Source organism: Erythranthe guttata, chromosome 6 (assembly GCF_056151865.1).
Source record: "Erythranthe guttata isolate IM_541 chromosome 6, IM_541, whole genome shotgun sequence".
Classification (NCBI taxonomy): domain Eukaryota; kingdom Viridiplantae; phylum Streptophyta; class Magnoliopsida; order Lamiales; family Phrymaceae; genus Erythranthe; species Erythranthe guttata.
Genome location: NC_142538.1, coordinates 16,244 through 33,026, shown reverse-complemented (window position 1 = coordinate 33,026; position 16,783 = coordinate 16,244). Strand labels below are relative to the sequence as shown.

General features: G+C 36.5%; 3 protein-coding genes and 1 long non-coding RNA gene across 9 annotated transcripts; 2 read left to right on the top strand and 2 right to left on the bottom strand.

Moving 5' to 3' along the window:
• The first annotated feature begins 485 nt into the window (after nt 1–485).
• Nucleotides 486–9,660, top strand: LOC105964114 (DEAD/DEAH box helicase). Its single transcript, XM_012988624.2, has 14 exons — nt 486–1,273; nt 1,362–1,587; nt 1,789–2,034; nt 2,973–3,107; nt 4,023–4,147; nt 4,403–4,542; nt 4,629–4,699; nt 5,182–5,343; nt 5,823–5,909; nt 6,028–6,201; nt 7,312–7,356; nt 8,234–8,590; nt 8,979–9,297; nt 9,374–9,660. Exons 1-13 carry the CDS (start codon nt 618–620, stop codon nt 9,078–9,080), a joined length of 2,526 nt encoding a protein of 841 aa, XP_012844078.1. The 5' UTR covers nt 486–617; the 3' UTR covers nt 9,081–9,297; nt 9,374–9,660.
• Nucleotides 9,661–9,768: 108 nt separating this feature from the next.
• LOC148769848 (uncharacterized) lies at nt 9,769–10,493 on the bottom strand. The gene is made up of 3 exons (XR_016031626.1): nt 10,356–10,493; nt 10,169–10,241; nt 9,769–10,014 (listed from the first exon to the last, which is right to left on the bottom strand). It is a non-coding gene; the product is annotated as an uncharacterized LOC148769848 (long non-coding RNA).
• On the top strand, nt 10,009–15,765 carry LOC105964115 (magnesium transporter, putative (DUF803)). Of its 6 annotated transcripts, none has more exons than XM_088819129.1 (15): nt 10,052–10,428; nt 10,644–10,753; nt 10,854–11,180; nt 11,947–12,034; nt 12,133–12,194; nt 12,430–12,515; nt 12,654–12,727; nt 13,562–13,664; nt 13,788–13,916; nt 13,996–14,095; nt 14,212–14,331; nt 14,837–14,927; nt 15,009–15,072; nt 15,231–15,327; nt 15,408–15,765. In XM_088819129.1, exons 3-15 carry the CDS (start codon nt 11,088–11,090, stop codon nt 15,624–15,626), a joined length of 1,326 nt encoding a protein of 441 aa, XP_088675255.1. In that variant the 5' UTR covers nt 10,052–10,428; nt 10,644–10,753; nt 10,854–11,087; the 3' UTR covers nt 15,627–15,765. The 6 variants fall into 6 exon arrangements, with proteins under 6 accessions (XP_088675256.1, XP_012844082.1, XP_088675255.1 ...); XM_088819131.1 differs by having other exon boundaries at nt 10,067–10,428; nt 10,928–11,180; XM_088819128.1 differs by having other exon boundaries at nt 10,067–10,428; nt 10,928–11,180; nt 14,997–15,072.
• LOC105964116 (uncharacterized) lies at nt 15,761–16,489 on the bottom strand. The gene has a single exon (XM_012988629.2). It carries the CDS (start codon nt 16,350–16,352, stop codon nt 15,891–15,893), a length of 462 nt encoding a protein of 153 aa, XP_012844083.1. The 5' UTR covers nt 16,353–16,489; the 3' UTR covers nt 15,761–15,890.
• Nucleotides 16,490–16,783: the final 294 nt, after the last annotated feature.

The following is a 16,783-nucleotide window of genomic DNA, read 5'->3' as shown; positions in this document are numbered from 1 at the left end:
CAATTTGAGGATATCTTGGAAGGGGAAGTGGTGGGAGAAGAAGAAACGACAATTTTGACGGAGAAGAAACGACATGTTATATGCACTGGCAATTTTGTAATTTACAGAGTTGACCAAACGGCGTCAGAGCCAAAATCGAAAAAAGTTGACGGAGAGGGTTGTATTGGAAAATTGTACAAGTACATGGGGTAAATCGATGAAATTGAGAGTACGAGGGATAAAGTGATTCTTGGGCAGAGTACGAGGGGTAAAGTGGAATTACCCAAAGAAAAATTGCCTTGGCCCCGTCAAAATGGGTAAAATGGGCTAAAGGGCTGGGCTGGGCTCATGGTTTCCTTCCATGGGCCGGGTGGGACGGCCCGTGAAAACAGTGGGCCAGGCGGGTTGGCTTCCATGGGCTGCGGGTGGGCCATTTTCACCGGTTAGGGATGCTAATGAAATAAGTTATTAAAATGACGGGTAAAAACGAAGTTTTTGAGAGACGAAGGATTCAAATGAAATATAAATAAGAATAGGAAAAGATTAAAATATCAGTGTGAGGAGGAGGAGATAATGGCAGCAGGCTTTTACAAACCCCTCTTCTGGTAGAGAAACGTTGTTGTAGGTTGAGAATTGAAATGGCAGCGGCAAAATCGTACGGGTTCTCCATCTCCATGGATGCGGTGGTTGGTGTTCCTCCGTCCTTCGCCGGTTTCACGAGAAGGAGTGATTATAATCGCAGGCTTCCCCTGTACTTACCCTCTGTAAGATTTGGGTTAAGAAGAATAAGAGTGAGAGGGGTTTTGTCGTCCACACCTTGGTCCCCTCCTGCCAGCCACCGCGACAGGAATGACAGTGCCAACAAATTCCGGAGTCAGACTGAGGCTGAGCAGCAGCGCGACGCCATATCGCTTCTCAACGAGAGGATTCGGAGTGAGCACTGCAAGAGAGAATCTCCGTCGTCCAGGCCAGCCATGGATTCCGAGGAGGCCGACATGTACATTCAGCTTGTGAAGGACCAGCAGCAAAGGGGTTTGCAGAAACTAAAGGGGGACAGAACAGGTGCCGCCGCCGCTTCAGGTGCTGCCTTTACTTACAAGGTGGATCCTTATACCCTCCGTTCCGGTGACTATGTTGTTCATAGGAAAGTTGGGATTGGACGTTTTTTCGGTGTCAAATTTGATGTTCCTAAAGATTCCTCCGAGCCAATTGAGTATGTTTTCATAGAGTACGCTGATGGAATGGCCAAATTACCTATTAAGCAGGCATCTCGCATGCTCTACCGCTATAATCTGTATGTTTCTCTTTTACATTTTTATTTTTGTCCCTTTATGCACTATCTCACTACTCTGTCTGATGAACCTTTTATTTTTTGCTTCCAGTCCAAATGAAACCAAAAAGCCACGGACCTTGAGCAAATTGAACGACACTAGTGCATGGGAGAGGAGAAGGATAAAGGGCAAAGTTGCTGTTCAGAAGATGGTCGTTGACCTGATGGAGCTGTACCTGCATAGACTCAAACAGAGGCGGCCTCCCTACCCAAAAGTTCCTGCTGTGGCTGAATTTGCATCTCAATTTCCCTACGATCCAACTCCAGATCAAAAACAGGTATTACCTATATCAAGTATATGCTAGAAAATATTTACCTAATTAATCAAGTCTTTCTCACTTACCTTAGGCAGATCCATTGTGCATTTTAAACCATCTTCATTCCTTGTGTCTGTCAATTATGCAACAAATCAAATCTTTACCAAATGTAGCTGGCATTGTTGATGCTCATTTTTCTCACAATTTAGATTCTCACCTTAGGCGTTCATGGACGTGGAAAGAGATTTGACCGAGAGAGAAAACCCAATGGACCGACTGATTTGTGGTGATGTTGGTTTTGGTAAAACCGAAGTTGCACTTCGTGCCATATTTTGTGTGGTCTCAGCTGGCAAGCAAGCTATGGTTTTAGCTCCAACAATAGTGCTGGCCAAACAACATTTTGATGTTATCTCAGAGCGATTCTCTAGATTTCATAATATCAAAGTTGGACTTCTAAGTAGATTTCAGGTATGAGAGAGATCCATGTCATTTTTTTTCTTCTTCTGATTTTCAATCTTTGATGCATATGATCGTTAATATCTGCCCTTCAACCCTCCGATCTCTTCAAATACCATTATCTGTGATTTGTTCTAAACTTTTGGTCATTCAAGTCTCATTTTGATCAATCAGATTGCACATAATCGCACTTACATAATGAATAAAATCTTTACTCAATTAACTGCCATTCGTTATTGAAAGTGGAAATTCCGTTGTTTGACCGTTGAATGATCTTAAGCTAAATGAAATGTAACATAGTCAAAATAGGAATTTCTCTTATCAAATAATGTAACTTATTGCATGTGCGTTGCATGTTCACATCAGAATTAAGTTTTACGAGGATAGTGATCTGCGACTTCAACTGGCTTGCTTTAGTCTTACCAACTGAAAGGGAATCCTGAATATTTTGCTTCCTTGATGTTGGGCGTGTTCGTATGCTCTAAATAATACTCTCAAACTCTTTTAGGGGTTGGTTTTAGGTTTAGGGAATTAGTTGTTTGGGATTATTGTTTGGTGTTTAGGGTTCACTACATAAGGTTTGGGGTTAGGTGTTTAGGTTTGGGTTCAGGGACTGTGGTTTGGTTTGGCTACAATTTGTTTGTGTTAGAGGTTTGAGGTTGATGGTGTTGGTGGCCAAGTTAAGTTTTGAACTTTGGGCATTCTTATTTAGGATTTAAGATTTAAGGCTTGAAATACTATGCTTTTGGGTTATGAGTTAAGTAGTTAAGACTTGGGTTGGGGTATATGGTTTATGCTTTGTATCTCTAACAAGGTTGCAGATTAGTTTACTGGTTTCCTTCTTGAACGCATAATTTGTATATAGTACTGTTCTGCTCTTCCGTTAGATATGGTACAAAATCTTCTAACTTAATTTTTTTTTGCTGCGGGGTCCATGTTGAATCATGAAGACCAAGTCAGAGAAGGAGACGCATCTACAGATGATCAAACATGGTAATCTGGACATTATAGTTGGCACTCATTCATTACTGGGCGATCGTGTCGTGTACAGTAACCTTGGCCTGCTTGTTGTTGACGAGGAACAGGTTTCTCCTATTTTCTATTGCTTAAAGATACCGAACCATTTGCTTCATGATGTCAGTATTCATGTTAAATTGCTCATTTTGTGTATGCAACCTTTTGTACATGTTGGTTTAAATCACTATTGTCCAGGATATTTGCTCTTAGTAAGTTTCAAAGGCTTGATAAATCAAAGTTCTGATTTAGGCTTCGATAATATACTGGCTCACCGATTTCATTTGAGAGCTTTAAATAATAACTGCTAAGTTTACTTGTACATTTAGCAGGTATACTGCATCAAGAATTAGTTTAATAAGGGAATTATATTTTACTCTCATAACCTTAATGCACTATCATGTCTGTTCTATGGTCGAGATCCAAAACCAGATTTTGAAATGCCCTAACCAGATTCCAACACATTAGATTTATATATAACTGTATATATAACACTGTTATTGGAATGGTAGAAATCAAAAGCTTCACATACTTGATGACATGCTTCTCCACTTTTGAGTTTTGACTATTGACTATTGTTACACTCTAGCCATCTTGATGACCGGAGCAACACTTCTAGTAGGGAATGTGACAGTGCTCTGATTTCTATTACATGCAAACTGAAGGATAAAGCCATTAATGTCCAATATGGGGTTTTCTTCCTGAATCACATCAAATGTCATACAAACCATTTGAGCTCTGTTTGCTTGTAGACTTCTAATGGTCCTCTTCGCAGGGTTTGGAGTAACATTGCTCAATCTTTCACTGCTCACAAGGCTTACTAGAACTTGGCCTAGCATCCATGGAAACTTGAACATCTAGACTCCTGCATTAACTTTTTTCTTAATTCTATGATTTTTCCTGAGCAATATTTTGTATATTTAAAGTCTCTGGAACTAAAATCTTACAAAAATGTCTCAGTGCTTATACCTCCTTTTGCTTTCTAGAGATTTGGCGTAAAACAGAAAGAGAAGATTGCTTCATTCAAGACTTCTGTTGATGTGCTCACACTTTCTGCAACACCTATTCCAAGAACACTTTATTTAGCATTGACTGGTTTTCGTGATGCCAGGTATTATCACTTCTAAATATTTAATCTTGGTTGTGGTTAGAGAAAAAGAGAGAGGTCTATTAGTTGAAATAAACTTAATACATGACGAGATTTAGAAATAAACTTAATATCATGTAAGAGAGAGGTAATGGAAAAAAAGGCCTATCTGATGGAGAAAATCTCTGCAACGACTCTGTTGTTTGACATTCCATATTCACTTATGGCTAAATTCAGAGCTTAATTTTGAAAAATATTGATTTTTTATATCACCTGCAGTTTAATATCAACACCGCCTCCAGAGAGGGTTCCAATAAGAACCCATCTTTCTGCATACACACAAGAGAAAGTGGTATCTGCAATCAATCATGAGTTGGATCGTGGAGGACAAGTTTTCTATGTCTTGCCTCGTATCAAGGGTAAAATCAGTATAGATGTCTTGTTACTTCTTTGCATGTTCACATATAACAACATAGACAGAATTGTACACATGCACTGTCCACAGGGCTTGAAGAAGTTATGGAATTTCTGAGACAATCATTTCCAAATGTTGAAATTGCAATAGCTCATGGAAAGGTAATGTTCCTTTACATTCTAAATAATCCGTTTTTTTAGATGCGCTTTTGTTTGTGTTTTAAAAGTCTAAATACGCTGTTTTGAGTTATAATATTGTCTATCTAAAAATAAACTATAGTACATTAGACATAAAAAAATGCATGTAAAGTGCGAATAAATTAGTGTACAATAATCAAATATAAAGTCGTATTTTATACATTTATAAAAATGTAGAAAACTTATATGCATAATCAAATATAAAGTTGTATTATATATGTATATATATATATATATATATATATATATATATATATATATATATATATATATATATATATATATATATATATATATATATATATATATATATATATATATATATATATATATATATATATATATATATATATATATATATATATATATATATATAATTTGCCTCTCATTTGTTTTGATTAATGTGCTACTTTAAATTGCTTGTCCGTCAACTTTTTGTTTGGCAGCAATACTCGAGACAGCTTGAAGAAACCATGGAAAATTTTGCACAGGGACATATTAAGATTTTAATATGCACAAACATAGTTGAAAGTGGGCTCGATATTCAAAACGCAAACACTATTGTAGTTCAAGATGTTCAGCTATTTGGCCTTGCGCAGTTGTACCAGGTTTTGCTGTCAGCTCAGCCTTTCCTTTTAATAATTTTCAAGAACATAATATTGGGGTTGATATCATCTTACTTGAAATTAGCGTTTACGTCTCTAGGATATTATTCTTAACTGGTAGTCACTGAGGTTAGAAGTTCACATCCTGCCTATGATTGGCTCAAGAGCTACCAAGCCCCAATTCAGCTCTTCATCTCGTTGGTTGTAAAATTACTGTTACAAGAAGCTTTGTAGTATCTCTGTTTGCCGTTTAGCACTAAAAGCTGTAAATGTTTTTAAGTTACACTATTCTGTATTGGCCATATATGATAAGTGTTGAGGTAAACGATATACTACTCGTATGCAGTACATATATGTTACCAACTCGACAACACTGACTAAAATTTTCTTAGGCTACTTGTTCCATTGAAGAGTCATTTGTTGCATGATAAGTGGTTATAATCTCTCCACTGAATATTCTCAATATTTACATTCTTTATTAGTTGCGTGGAAGGGTGGGCCGAGCAGATAAGGAAGCTCATGCTTTCCTGTTTTACCCTGATAAATCACTGCTTTCTGATCAGGCACTTGTAAGTTCATCTTCAGTTTTTCTAGTATCAGATTATCATTTCGAGCAATCTACTTAAATGAACCAGTGCAAGTCATATTCTTCTGACCTTCATAATACTATTTGCTTTGGCTCTTCAGGAGAGGCTTGCTGCTTTAGAAGAATGTCGAGATCTGGGACAAGGTTTTCAACTTGCAGAAAGAGACATGGCCATTAGAGGCTTCGGTAACATCTTTGGTGAGCAACAAACAGGAGATGTTGGAAACGTGGGGATTGATCTTTTCTTTGAAATGCTTTTCGAAAGCCTATCCAAGGTCTGGAGATTCCTTTTTATGATTCCTTTTAATTATTTGATGTATTCTTCTTAGTGATTTTCCTACATGCAAATGCACATATCGCAAATAAATAGTATAAAATCGCTTACCGATCTTACATGGAGCAATTAAATCTTCTCACACTAATTACCTGAATCGTCACACTTATTTCTTATCCACGAATCAAAGTATGGGTCTTTAACTAAAATAAAGATACCATATGCAACTAGATTAAAATCAATAGAAAGAAAGCCTAGGATCTCATTTTTCCTGTTTATTGAAATTCTTTACTTCAACAAGTGAGAAATCATATTTATTAGCCTACGGCACAAGCTTTCAATGGCATTACAATTCTGTCATCAAATCAATTTACTATAGATCAATCAAGAATAAGGAATTAATCACTCTAGTTTTGGCTACCCTAGACCTATAGATATATGTCTATCATATGCAAAGGTTAATTACACACACATCCGATGAAATTGTACCACGAATTCGTCTAAAACAAGTCTTATCATTAAGGATGATTTTCCAATCACTATAAGGATCAATTAATGGTAGACCGGTCAGGTGTATGGACGTAAGATGAAATAAGTAGAAGAAATAAAACAAAAATCTAAACGAACATAAAATTTAGAATTTAGATCAACAATCCCCACATAGGATCACAAATGGAATCCTAAAGTTTAGCTACTCCTAGAATTCAATATAACAAAATAATTGTCAAATCCCATAAAAAACATCAAAGAAACTAAAGAGAGAAAACTGATTGGTGAAAATAAAGGATGTGGAAATCTGGAAGTCAGGCTTCGTTGCCGCGCTTCATTTTATTACAGTTCTCCTTTTTTACGATATTGCACTTCATTTAAAACGAATGTAAATAAATGTAGCAAAGCTACATGCAAATGCTTTAATACTAACCCAAGATATAGCCCAAAAGAATGCAAATTAGCATATTTTTGTCACACTAACAGACATCCCAAAGTAAACACGACATCTTTAGATATTTTATAGATTACTTTCTACAAGTGCTGCAGTTTATATCAATATAGTTGAACTGTCTATAACTACTTCCTCCAATTCATAGATTAAAATTGTCTTTTCTTCCAGGTGGATGAGCATCGTGTAGTCTCCATTCCTTACCATTCGGTGCAGGTATTGCTTACTTGCAATATGATGTCAGCATAAATAGTAATTTATTTATGTTGCAATCAGAAAGTTGCTTATGATGTTGCACAACCAAGATTATGTATTCTCTCTTGTGTTATACGCTTACACTTACATTTTTTTTCTATTTAAAATTTTACAGATCCTAGTGTTATTTCTCTAATTCTTGAAGTAGAAGAATAATTAACTGTCATCAGTTTTTTGAAGGGTTCATCAAAGGACTGAACTATGTTCATGTTTCATCTACTACAAAGTTTCATTTTTACTGCATTCAGCATTTCTAAATAAGATGACGGATTTGTGAGGAAATGATGGTTACACATGATTATGGCTTCGTAAGAGAAACTTTGAAGCATGAGCTCAAATTGTCTTTGATTGTCTACTCGAAGCCTGGTAAATAGTTTAAGGAAAAAAAATGATTCCTAGCTGAAGAAAGCAATTTGTTAAATACGAGAAAAGATTCATTTGATGCCCACCAAATTTTCAGAAGTCGAGGCAAAACTCTAATGCTAGTTCATGGGGGCATAGCTATATTGTGGTGTGTACTTCTTGGAGTAACTAAGAAGTCAGTCGGGGCAAAACCTTTGGTTGTCCTTTCCGAGATTTAATTTTGCAGCAAAGCATGAAAAAGTAACCAATCAATTGTAGGGTTTCTTTAAGTGGTACGCCACAGTATCTATAGGTACAAGAGCACATTCACATTTTTATTATGCATTTCACTTAACATATATACATAATTTGTGATACTAAATAACATTTCTGTTAACTTGAATGATTGTTCATTTATGCACTTAGCATTTCTATCGCTTTCCTGACCGATATGAACTTAAGATTCACAAACCCTCTTAATCTTATTTCTGCACAGTTTGATATGAACTTGAACCCTCATCTCCCTTCCGAGTACATAAACTATCTGGAAAATCCCTTGGAAACAATTAATGAAGGTGAGAAAGCTGCTGAGAAAGACATCTGGAATCTGATTCAATTTACTGAAAATCTGCGCCGCCAATATGGAAAAGAGCCTTACTCCATGGAAATTCTGTTGAAGAAGCTATATGTGAGGAGAATGGCTGCAGATTTAGGAATTAGTAGAATATATGCTTCAGGTAAGACGGTTGGCATGAAAGCTAACATGAGTAAAAAGGTTTTCAAGCTGATGATAGAGTCGATGGCTTCTGAAATACATCGAACTTCTCTTGTTTTCGACGATGGATCAATTAAGGTATGTTAGTACCTTTTTTTTATTAGTTACTCGAGACTGAATATTTAATGAAAAGAATTGAATCCTCTTGGATCTACCTTGTCAATTCTTCTTATCCCCAATTCTTCTTATCCCCGTGTCAATTACTTGATATTGGTTTATGTTGTCATTTTGGACCACAATATTGAAATAGTAGTTACCTACATTATCTTTGAGGTAAGTTGGTGATATTGTCCGGGATAACACTTCAAACATTGAAGTCTTATCTTATTAGTTATTATTTCCTCTTTCGTATTTTAACTTGCTTGTTACATGGGTAGTTTAGGAATGAATGTTTATGATGTTGCTTTCATGGCTCCTATCCACCAAATATTAGCATGTTTCAGATCTCGTATTTCTTGTGATTTAGGCTGAACTACTTCTGGAACTACCAAGAGAACAAATGCTCGACTGGATCTTCCAGTGCTTAGCTGAACTCTATGCTTCACTACCAGCGCTGATAAAGTATTGATTTGAATTTTGGCATAGTAATTTCCCATCTCGGGAGCTTGCTGCTTTCTTGGTGGTCCTAGAAATGCAAATAGGCCCTCCTAAGGCTCTTACCGAAGCTGCTGGTTCTGTCCTATTGTATCACTATGTGCAGACTTGTACAGCTATGCAAAAAATTCAATGTGGATTACTACCATCCATTTGTGTAAACAAAAGAATGTTGCGCTATCTTTTTTAAGGTATGGTGCATCATTTTACTCGAATAACATTTTTAATTGGGTATTCTGACATTTGTTTTTTTTTTTTGTTTTCAAGGATTTATGGAATGTCTTGGGATGATTCATGCATACGTCCTCGCTGGACTTGAGAGGGGCCTGACTTATGAACTTTGTGATCATATCATCACCAAAAGCAAGTCAAAATCTGAAAGCAGTTTAACTTGGTCAGGCTTGATTGATGAAGTACCTCTTTTTGCTTCAGTGATCTAACTTCAAAATTATATATATTATATGTATATACAAAGAAAGAATTTGTTTCTTGTTGGCTAATTACTCTGTATACTGAGGACATAGATTAGTAATATGAAGTTAATGGTTTGCAAATCTTCTTTCTTGGACTCTCTGGCAATTGAATTCTTTCCAGCAGTTTGTGGTAAAGGCAAAATTAAAGTGTACCCGACTGTTATGAGCTATGAATTTCTGGAATAATAATAACTCGAATAATTGAAGAAAATTGGAATTGCAAATCTCAGATTCAAACGATATAAGGGTTCTTACAAAATAAGGATAAAATTGGGGCCATAGTATAAGACACTAACTAAACTACGAATAATTGAGATAAAGCTTGAAATCTTCTCCGCAGCTCCTTGTCTTCTTATAGCAGATATCTAACGGCAAAATTGAAAAGAGCACAAGTTGTACATGTAAGCATGCGTGTCTTCCAAAACGGCACCGTTCCTGATTCCAAAAAGGCAAAATTAATATGAGGAACTGAGCAAAAACATTGCTAAAAAACTTTCACCTAATTGTAAATGTAAAATGAATTCAACGTTCCACATATTTTAAAAAATGATTATGAGAGTTATTCCAGTGTTTTTACGATCATATGTACCGACAGTTAATGGCAAACAGGGGAGAAGCGGTCGGTAAAGTGTCCCCAGATCGCTTTGGTGCCAAAACTTGACCTGTTATTTTCCGTTGAAAATTAAATTCCTAATTTTGAAGGAAAAAGAAAAAGATAAAGAAGAAAGCTGTAGGAGAAAGAGAGAGAGAGAGAGAGAGAGAGAGAGAGAGTTCACGTTCGTATTAGGCGCTCGCTCTGACTTTTCATCGTACATTATCTTGCGGAACAACAAATTCTTAACAATTGCGGTACCTTCTTCACCTGTCTTTCGATTTATATATAGAGAGAGAGGGATATCAATTTTTGCCTTTGTTAATTGATCGATATTATAATCGTGTTGTCATTTCGGTACCTTCTTCTGTCTTTCAATTCGATCCGATCATTTCATAATTCAATCCCCATTGTCCGGATTACAAGCTTCTTTCTTCTAATCTATGTATAACATTTGAATCACCATTTGGAGGTTGGATCTGAAGAATAAGGAGCTGTTGCTGCTGCAATTTCTCCTTCCTGGTTATTCATTCCGACTTAATAAAGTGACTTTTGGTCTTATATTTCACTTGCCTCCTCAAGGTTAGAGCTTCATTAATTACATTTTTCCCTTTTTCGAATCACAATTATGTCAATCCTTTTGAGATCAACATAAAGTGGTCTCTTGTTTTAATTTGGCCAGGTTTTGCTTTTATGACTCTCTTACATTTACATACATCACCGACCACTTTTCTGTCTATTCACCCTCGGGTACAGTTTTGATGAACAAGTTCCAGCCTGGAAGCTGCTGCTCAGGAACAATTTCTCTCATAATGGATGTAAATTGTCTTCTGAACTTGGGTTAGTTATGGATGTGCCTGAATAGCACCACTGTTTTCTACATATTTTTCCACTGTCTTCAACATAGCATTTATCAATGGGAGAGTGGGTTATTGGAGCATTCATCAACCTCTTTGGCAGCATTGCCATCAATTTTGGGACTAATCTTCTTAAATTGGGTCACGACGAGGTACGCAATGTTTTCCAGTTTTCTTCATAATTTCTTCGTGGTCAAAGTGTCTAAATTCTTACTCACTTTCTGAAAATAAAACTAATAGTCAGAGAACTTGTACTCATTTGTGCATTTAAATATTTTCTTCTTCCAATAGTTAAAATAAGAACTTGTTTGAAGTAAGCATTACTACAATACAGGACTGATGTAAAAAGTGTGTTCAATAGTGGTAAGTCTACCAGCTAGGAAGTTATAGCCGTTTAGTTTTTGACTGGAAAAGAAATTTGGCTATACCGGTAAACTAGGGATGATGAAACACATGTACTCGTATAATAAGTTATAAGTAAAGGGATATTAATGGACCAAGTACGCAAATAAAGAATAACTCTGTAAGCTCGTCATGGAGCTAGCTATTTGTCGGCTGGATGTCCAAATAAAGCTGTTTCTTTTGAATTGACCATTCATAGTTGGTATGAAATTAAAACAAGCTGCAAACAGACCTGATTGGTGGTGTTTGATTGGATCATTGAGTCCTTTAGGTGCACCATTAAGTATGCACAAAATCTTCTTGTTGCAGAAGATTTGTGTATATCCTTTTTTATATTCACATATAGTGGCTTAATTTTAACGGTTCTCTACCACTTAATTCCTTTTGATATAGAATTGATTATTGACGGGCATAGATCACCTTGCTAACTTTTTGAGTTGACGAGCATAGACCACCTTGCTAACTTTTTGTGATAGGATTTGATTTAACTAGCTTTTGTGATTGTATAATTTGCAGAGAGAGAGACATTCTGTGGTTGGCAATGATGGGACAAATGGAAAAGCATTAATGAAGCCTATTGTATACTTCCAGACATGGAGAATTGGTAGCAATAATTAAATGCTTCTTGTTTTTAATAGATCACGATCAGTATCTTTTGTCAAAGTTTCAACTGTAAATTTGTTATGTTGTTAATGTACGCAGGTATTCTTTTTTTCATTCTTGGGAACTGTCTTAATTTCATTTCCTTCGGCTATGCTGCACAGGTGAGTAACTGTCCATGGAGTGAACTGCAGATCATATATGCTTAGTATATTGCTTCACTTGATGGCTATAAATAACCCCATTCTAATTTTTGTTCGGATGATGCTGTGCATGCTGGATTATTTTACTGTTTTTTTTTTTCTTTCAGAAGATTCTTCTTTGTTGTCTTTTTTCCATCGTCCTTCACTGATGTCCTTTATTTTCTTTTGGTCGTCTTCTATTTTTTTTTTTCTGCAGTCCCTTCTTGCAGCTCTGGGATCTGTCCAGTTTGTGTCAAACATTGCATTTGCCTTCTTTGTGCTAAATAAAACTGTGACCGTCAAGTATGTACATTTCTAAATCTCAAGTTTGTGCTACTCTACTAGTACCGACCAGTCTTCTCTTTTGGCCTCTTTTCATCTACTTTTTTCCATCATTTTCAAGATGGGTGGTATCACCATGCATATTAATTGTTTTTTCAGAGTACTCGTTGCAACGGCCTTTATTGTTCTTGGAAACATCTTCCTCGTGGCTTTTGGAAATCACCAATCACCAGGTATGTGATCTAAGAGTGTTGAAGTTATTTAACTTTAACTTGCTTCTGATTTGGTCCAGACCTTTTTCTAGCATTTAGTCAAATGACAGATTCCGGACATATAGTTTTGATGGTAACAGAATAGCAGAAGTATACTATTTTCAGGACTATCATTTTTTTAAGGCTATCATGTCTGTTTAACTGGTAGCAAGTTCATTCAGAGAGAGCATGCAGGAAAGGATTTGGTGTAGTTATTACTACGGGCTTGTAGCATCTTGATTGAAAGAAAGCGCTAATGAACTGTTAGTACAGGAGGTTGGTAGATATTAGTGAAAACCAGTGGTACTTCCATGAAGAGAAAAGTTCTCGACCAATATCTATATTTATGATACAGAACTGGAACACAGTTTACCAACGAGCTAGAAAAAGTCACATGAAGTTTACTAGGACCACACATATGTAAAATTTGGCTTATTTTTCGCGATAGAGGCTTCATTTCCATTAAAAAAAAATCAGTTTTTTCGTCGGTCTTAGTATTACTTTCATCATTTACAATTCACAGGAGAGGCATAAGTCATATTAATCCGGGAATTATTTGTTTTCATTTTCTGTTTCTTTCCTTGCTAAACCAGTTAATTTGCATATTAATGTTGAAATGTCGGTCAGCCTAAACTAATAAGTAAATATCCTAAACTGCTCCATGAACTCCCAGCTAAAATCATGAAGGAATTGTCATGTTAGCATGCATGAAGTTGTAGGTTTTCATGTTGATTGTCTCTGCCAGGTTTTAATTATAGTGCACAAGATAATGGTGAATCGAGAGATCCAGTGATTGTATTTTTTTTCTGTCAACAGTTTACACACCTGAGGAGCTGGCAGAGAAGTATGGCAACACTACTTTCTTGATTTATTGTCTCATTCTGGTCATAGTTGTGTGCTCAAGTCACGCAATATATAGGTGAGACTATGGTAAAACTTGACTTATTGAAAACCGAATAAAACTTCGACCTAATTTAATTTATGTTTCAATGACCAACCCCTCTATTCGTCCATGTAATCGACCGATTGCGGAAAAGTACAGAAGAGGAGAAGTGCTGCTAGCTATTCCAGGGAATGACATAAAACCCTACTGGCAGATGCTTCTTCCACTTTCTTATGCTATTGTTTCAGGCGCTGCGGGATCATGTTCAGTGTTGTTTGCGAAGTCGCTGTAAGTCGTGACAATGAGTTTCCTCTACATAGAAACTATTTAGAGCATACGAAGTTCTGATTATTTCTTACTTTTGTAGATCAAATCTGCTAAGATTGTCCATGTCAAGTGGGTATCAGTTGCACAGTTGGTTCACATACTCAATGCTTCTATTATTTTTTAGTACAGCTGGATTTTGGGTAAGCATCAAACAATCTAATTCTTGAATCTTGTGGTGTGATAATTTTACATCATAACATGAGATGATGAGATATTAAATTATGTTTAATTGTTGTTTCTTCATACATGTTTGTAGATGGCTAGGCTGAACGAAGGATTGTCTCTGTATGATGCAATACTCATTGTCCCTATGTTTCAGATTGTTTGGACATTTTTCTCCATTTGTACAGGATTTGTATATTTCCAGGAGTATCAGGTGCTCCTTCTTCCTGAACTCACATTTTTCAATTTCGACATTCTTCGGCAACTCACCTAGTTCTGATTGAAATTTATTTGCTGGCTGTGTGAGGACTGCTGTGGACAAGTTGTGCAGGGTTTCTGCCAACACTCCATTTTTTAATAATTAACAGAACTACGAGGTCATGAAATTGGATAACTTGAGGTCTCATTGTTTGAACTTATTTCTTTAAGACCAGATGGAGTTCATGCAGCCTTAGAAAGACTAAGATTATGTTGAGTGGTGCCTGGTAAATGAGATAGTTATGGTCTATTTGTGTTGCTGAATGTCAGTTTCTTGTTACTCAATAATGGTCTAATTGGCTAAGTTATCTCAATTTGCTCATTTGGTTTAGTACTTAGTCCATTCACATCTGGTTGGCTACATAAGTTGAGCTGTTTTACTTTAGATGTTTCTTCAAGCCATTCATTTTTTCAATAATTTCAGAAGGATGTGGTTAAAAATTTCAACTATATTTAAGCAGGTATTTGATGCATTACGAACTACAATGTTCATACTAGGAATGATTTCTGTATTCATAGGCATTTCTTTGCTGGCACCTGATGAATCAAAAGGTATGCTAGTGTTTATACGCTTATTTCTGTCCTTGTGTTTTGGCATTTGAAAATACAGTAAATAAGTAGGGATTTTGTCAGGAGGGGAAATCAAAGATACAGCTCTGATTTCTGTAGCTGCAAGTCATCCAAATGATATGGACAGGTATGGCACAACTAACTTGCATTAGTTTGACTAGAACTTAACATCTATAACCTAACTACTAGTCTCGCAAACTGATACAGTTCTTATGTATTATCAACCTCTTTTTCGTCACTGTGCTGGCCAAATTAACTGTTATTCTCCCTCACTATGTAATACAGATTTGTGACGCCTTATGAGGATTCACAAATTAAAGACGTGAGATCGCTTGTGCGTATGGTGCGCACGAAAGCTGCAAACTATATGGTCAAGATTAAGGTTCTGGCATTACTTTGTTAGCTATATTGAATTGGATGGTGAATTGAAATAGTAATGTGCAACATTGGGTTTTGCTGCAGGCTGCTTATTCATTATCGTGGGGTTTCGGAGAAGAATCAATTCACGCGTCATCAGTTCTTGTGATGCCCATGGTTTCATCTAAAATAACTGGTTTCAGAGGAAATATTGTTGATAAAAACAAATTATTCTCCTTTAGAGGTAGAGGTTGGAGTAAGATTGATGAGGAAGGTGAAAATTTGTTGCAGACTACAACAATACTTCCGCACAGCATGAAGTAGGACTAATTACCCACACACGTAACCTTGATTCTGTTGTACACACACTCACTGTCAATTAAATTTCATACTAGAACTCTTGTATTTCTGTAACTCACTCTGTAGTATGATTTCCCACGTACAACTTCATTATTCTGGTAAATTGTTAGACGTAGAATTTTCCTGTAGGATACAGTTTTATGTGGCACAAGAAGGAGTGCATGATACCAAGTAATTGTAAGGAAAACTGGGCAGACAAGGAAAAAGAAAAGGAGAGAAGGCAATGAGCTAGTGTGGAGATGTAGGAAAAGAATGGTGATGAAACCTATTTTGGTGATGAAATCTTTGGATGAACAAGTCTGCTACCTGGTCAATGTCCTCCTCCAGTCTAAACTCCTTCCCCTGTGCCTCTATTGCATTCTTTACCATTTCTATGGAGGATACTGAATGATCCCAATAAGATTTGTTGTCGTCGTCGTCGTCTTCTTCTTCTTCTTCTTCTTCTTCTTCTTCTTCTTCTTCGGGCAACAACATTATGCTGTTTGGAGTTGCAGCAAAGGAGTTGCTGTTAGTATTTTCTGATCCGCCATCTTCATCTTCAAACATGTTTTGCACATTAAAGCATTGGGACACCATCTTCTTTTCCTGCAACAGTAGCGAATGTATGATGAGACGAGTCTCTATTTCTCTCATCTTAGCCTTGATCCCCGAATACTTCGATGCCACCATTACCAACACCTTCTTCAGCATTCTTGTTGTTTCAATTATTTTACTGTACAGAGTGTTATTAGCATACTCACATGTCTTTACAATTCCAGGTCCTGAATTTCACTCTTTCATTCTATTGATGGAGTGATGTTTAAGGGAAAAAGAATCCTTTTTTCGTTTTCTGCCTCTCTCCTCCTTTTCCCTTTAACCAACATCAAAGTGAAAGTGAAGAGATGAGAGAATAAGGAAACAGGACAACAGAAATGAGGAAAAGAGTTTTAAGATTGAATGCTTGTTGCTCAAATTAAGCGCGGCCCACAAAGTTCCACTGTTAATTCAGTGTTATAATCCAGACGCCGTACTCGGCCCATCAAATAGCGAGAGTGAGACCATTAAAACGCTGTGTTGGGCCATTAAAAGCATGTTAAAAACACTGTTGGGCCGATGAAAAGCTCGATTGGGCCCAATCATAT

Coding starts and splice junctions, on each gene's coding strand:
- LOC105964116 (XM_012988629.2), bottom strand. CDS start 16,352: ATGCTGAAGAAGGTGTTGGTAATGGTGGCATCGAAGTATTCGGGGATC.
- LOC105964115 (XM_088819128.1), top strand. CDS start 11,088: ATGGGAGAGTGGGTTATTGGAGCATTCATCAACCTCTTTGGCAGCATT. Junction 14,096..14,211: donor TTAGTACAGCTGGATTTTGG/GTAAGCATCAAA, acceptor ACATGTTTGTAG/ATGGCTAGGCTGAACGAAGG. Junction 15,073..15,230: donor CATCCAAATGATATGGACAG/GTATGGCACAAC, acceptor TATGTAATACAG/ATTTGTGACGCCTTATGAGG.
- LOC105964114 (XM_012988624.2), top strand. CDS start 618: ATGGCAGCGGCAAAATCGTACGGGTTCTCCATCTCCATGGATGCGGTG. Junction 6,202..7,311: donor TTTTCGAAAGCCTATCCAAG/GTCTGGAGATTC, acceptor CTTTTCTTCCAG/GTGGATGAGCATCGTGTAGT. Junction 8,591..8,978: donor TCGACGATGGATCAATTAAG/GTATGTTAGTAC, acceptor CTTGTGATTTAG/GCTGAACTACTTCTGGAACT.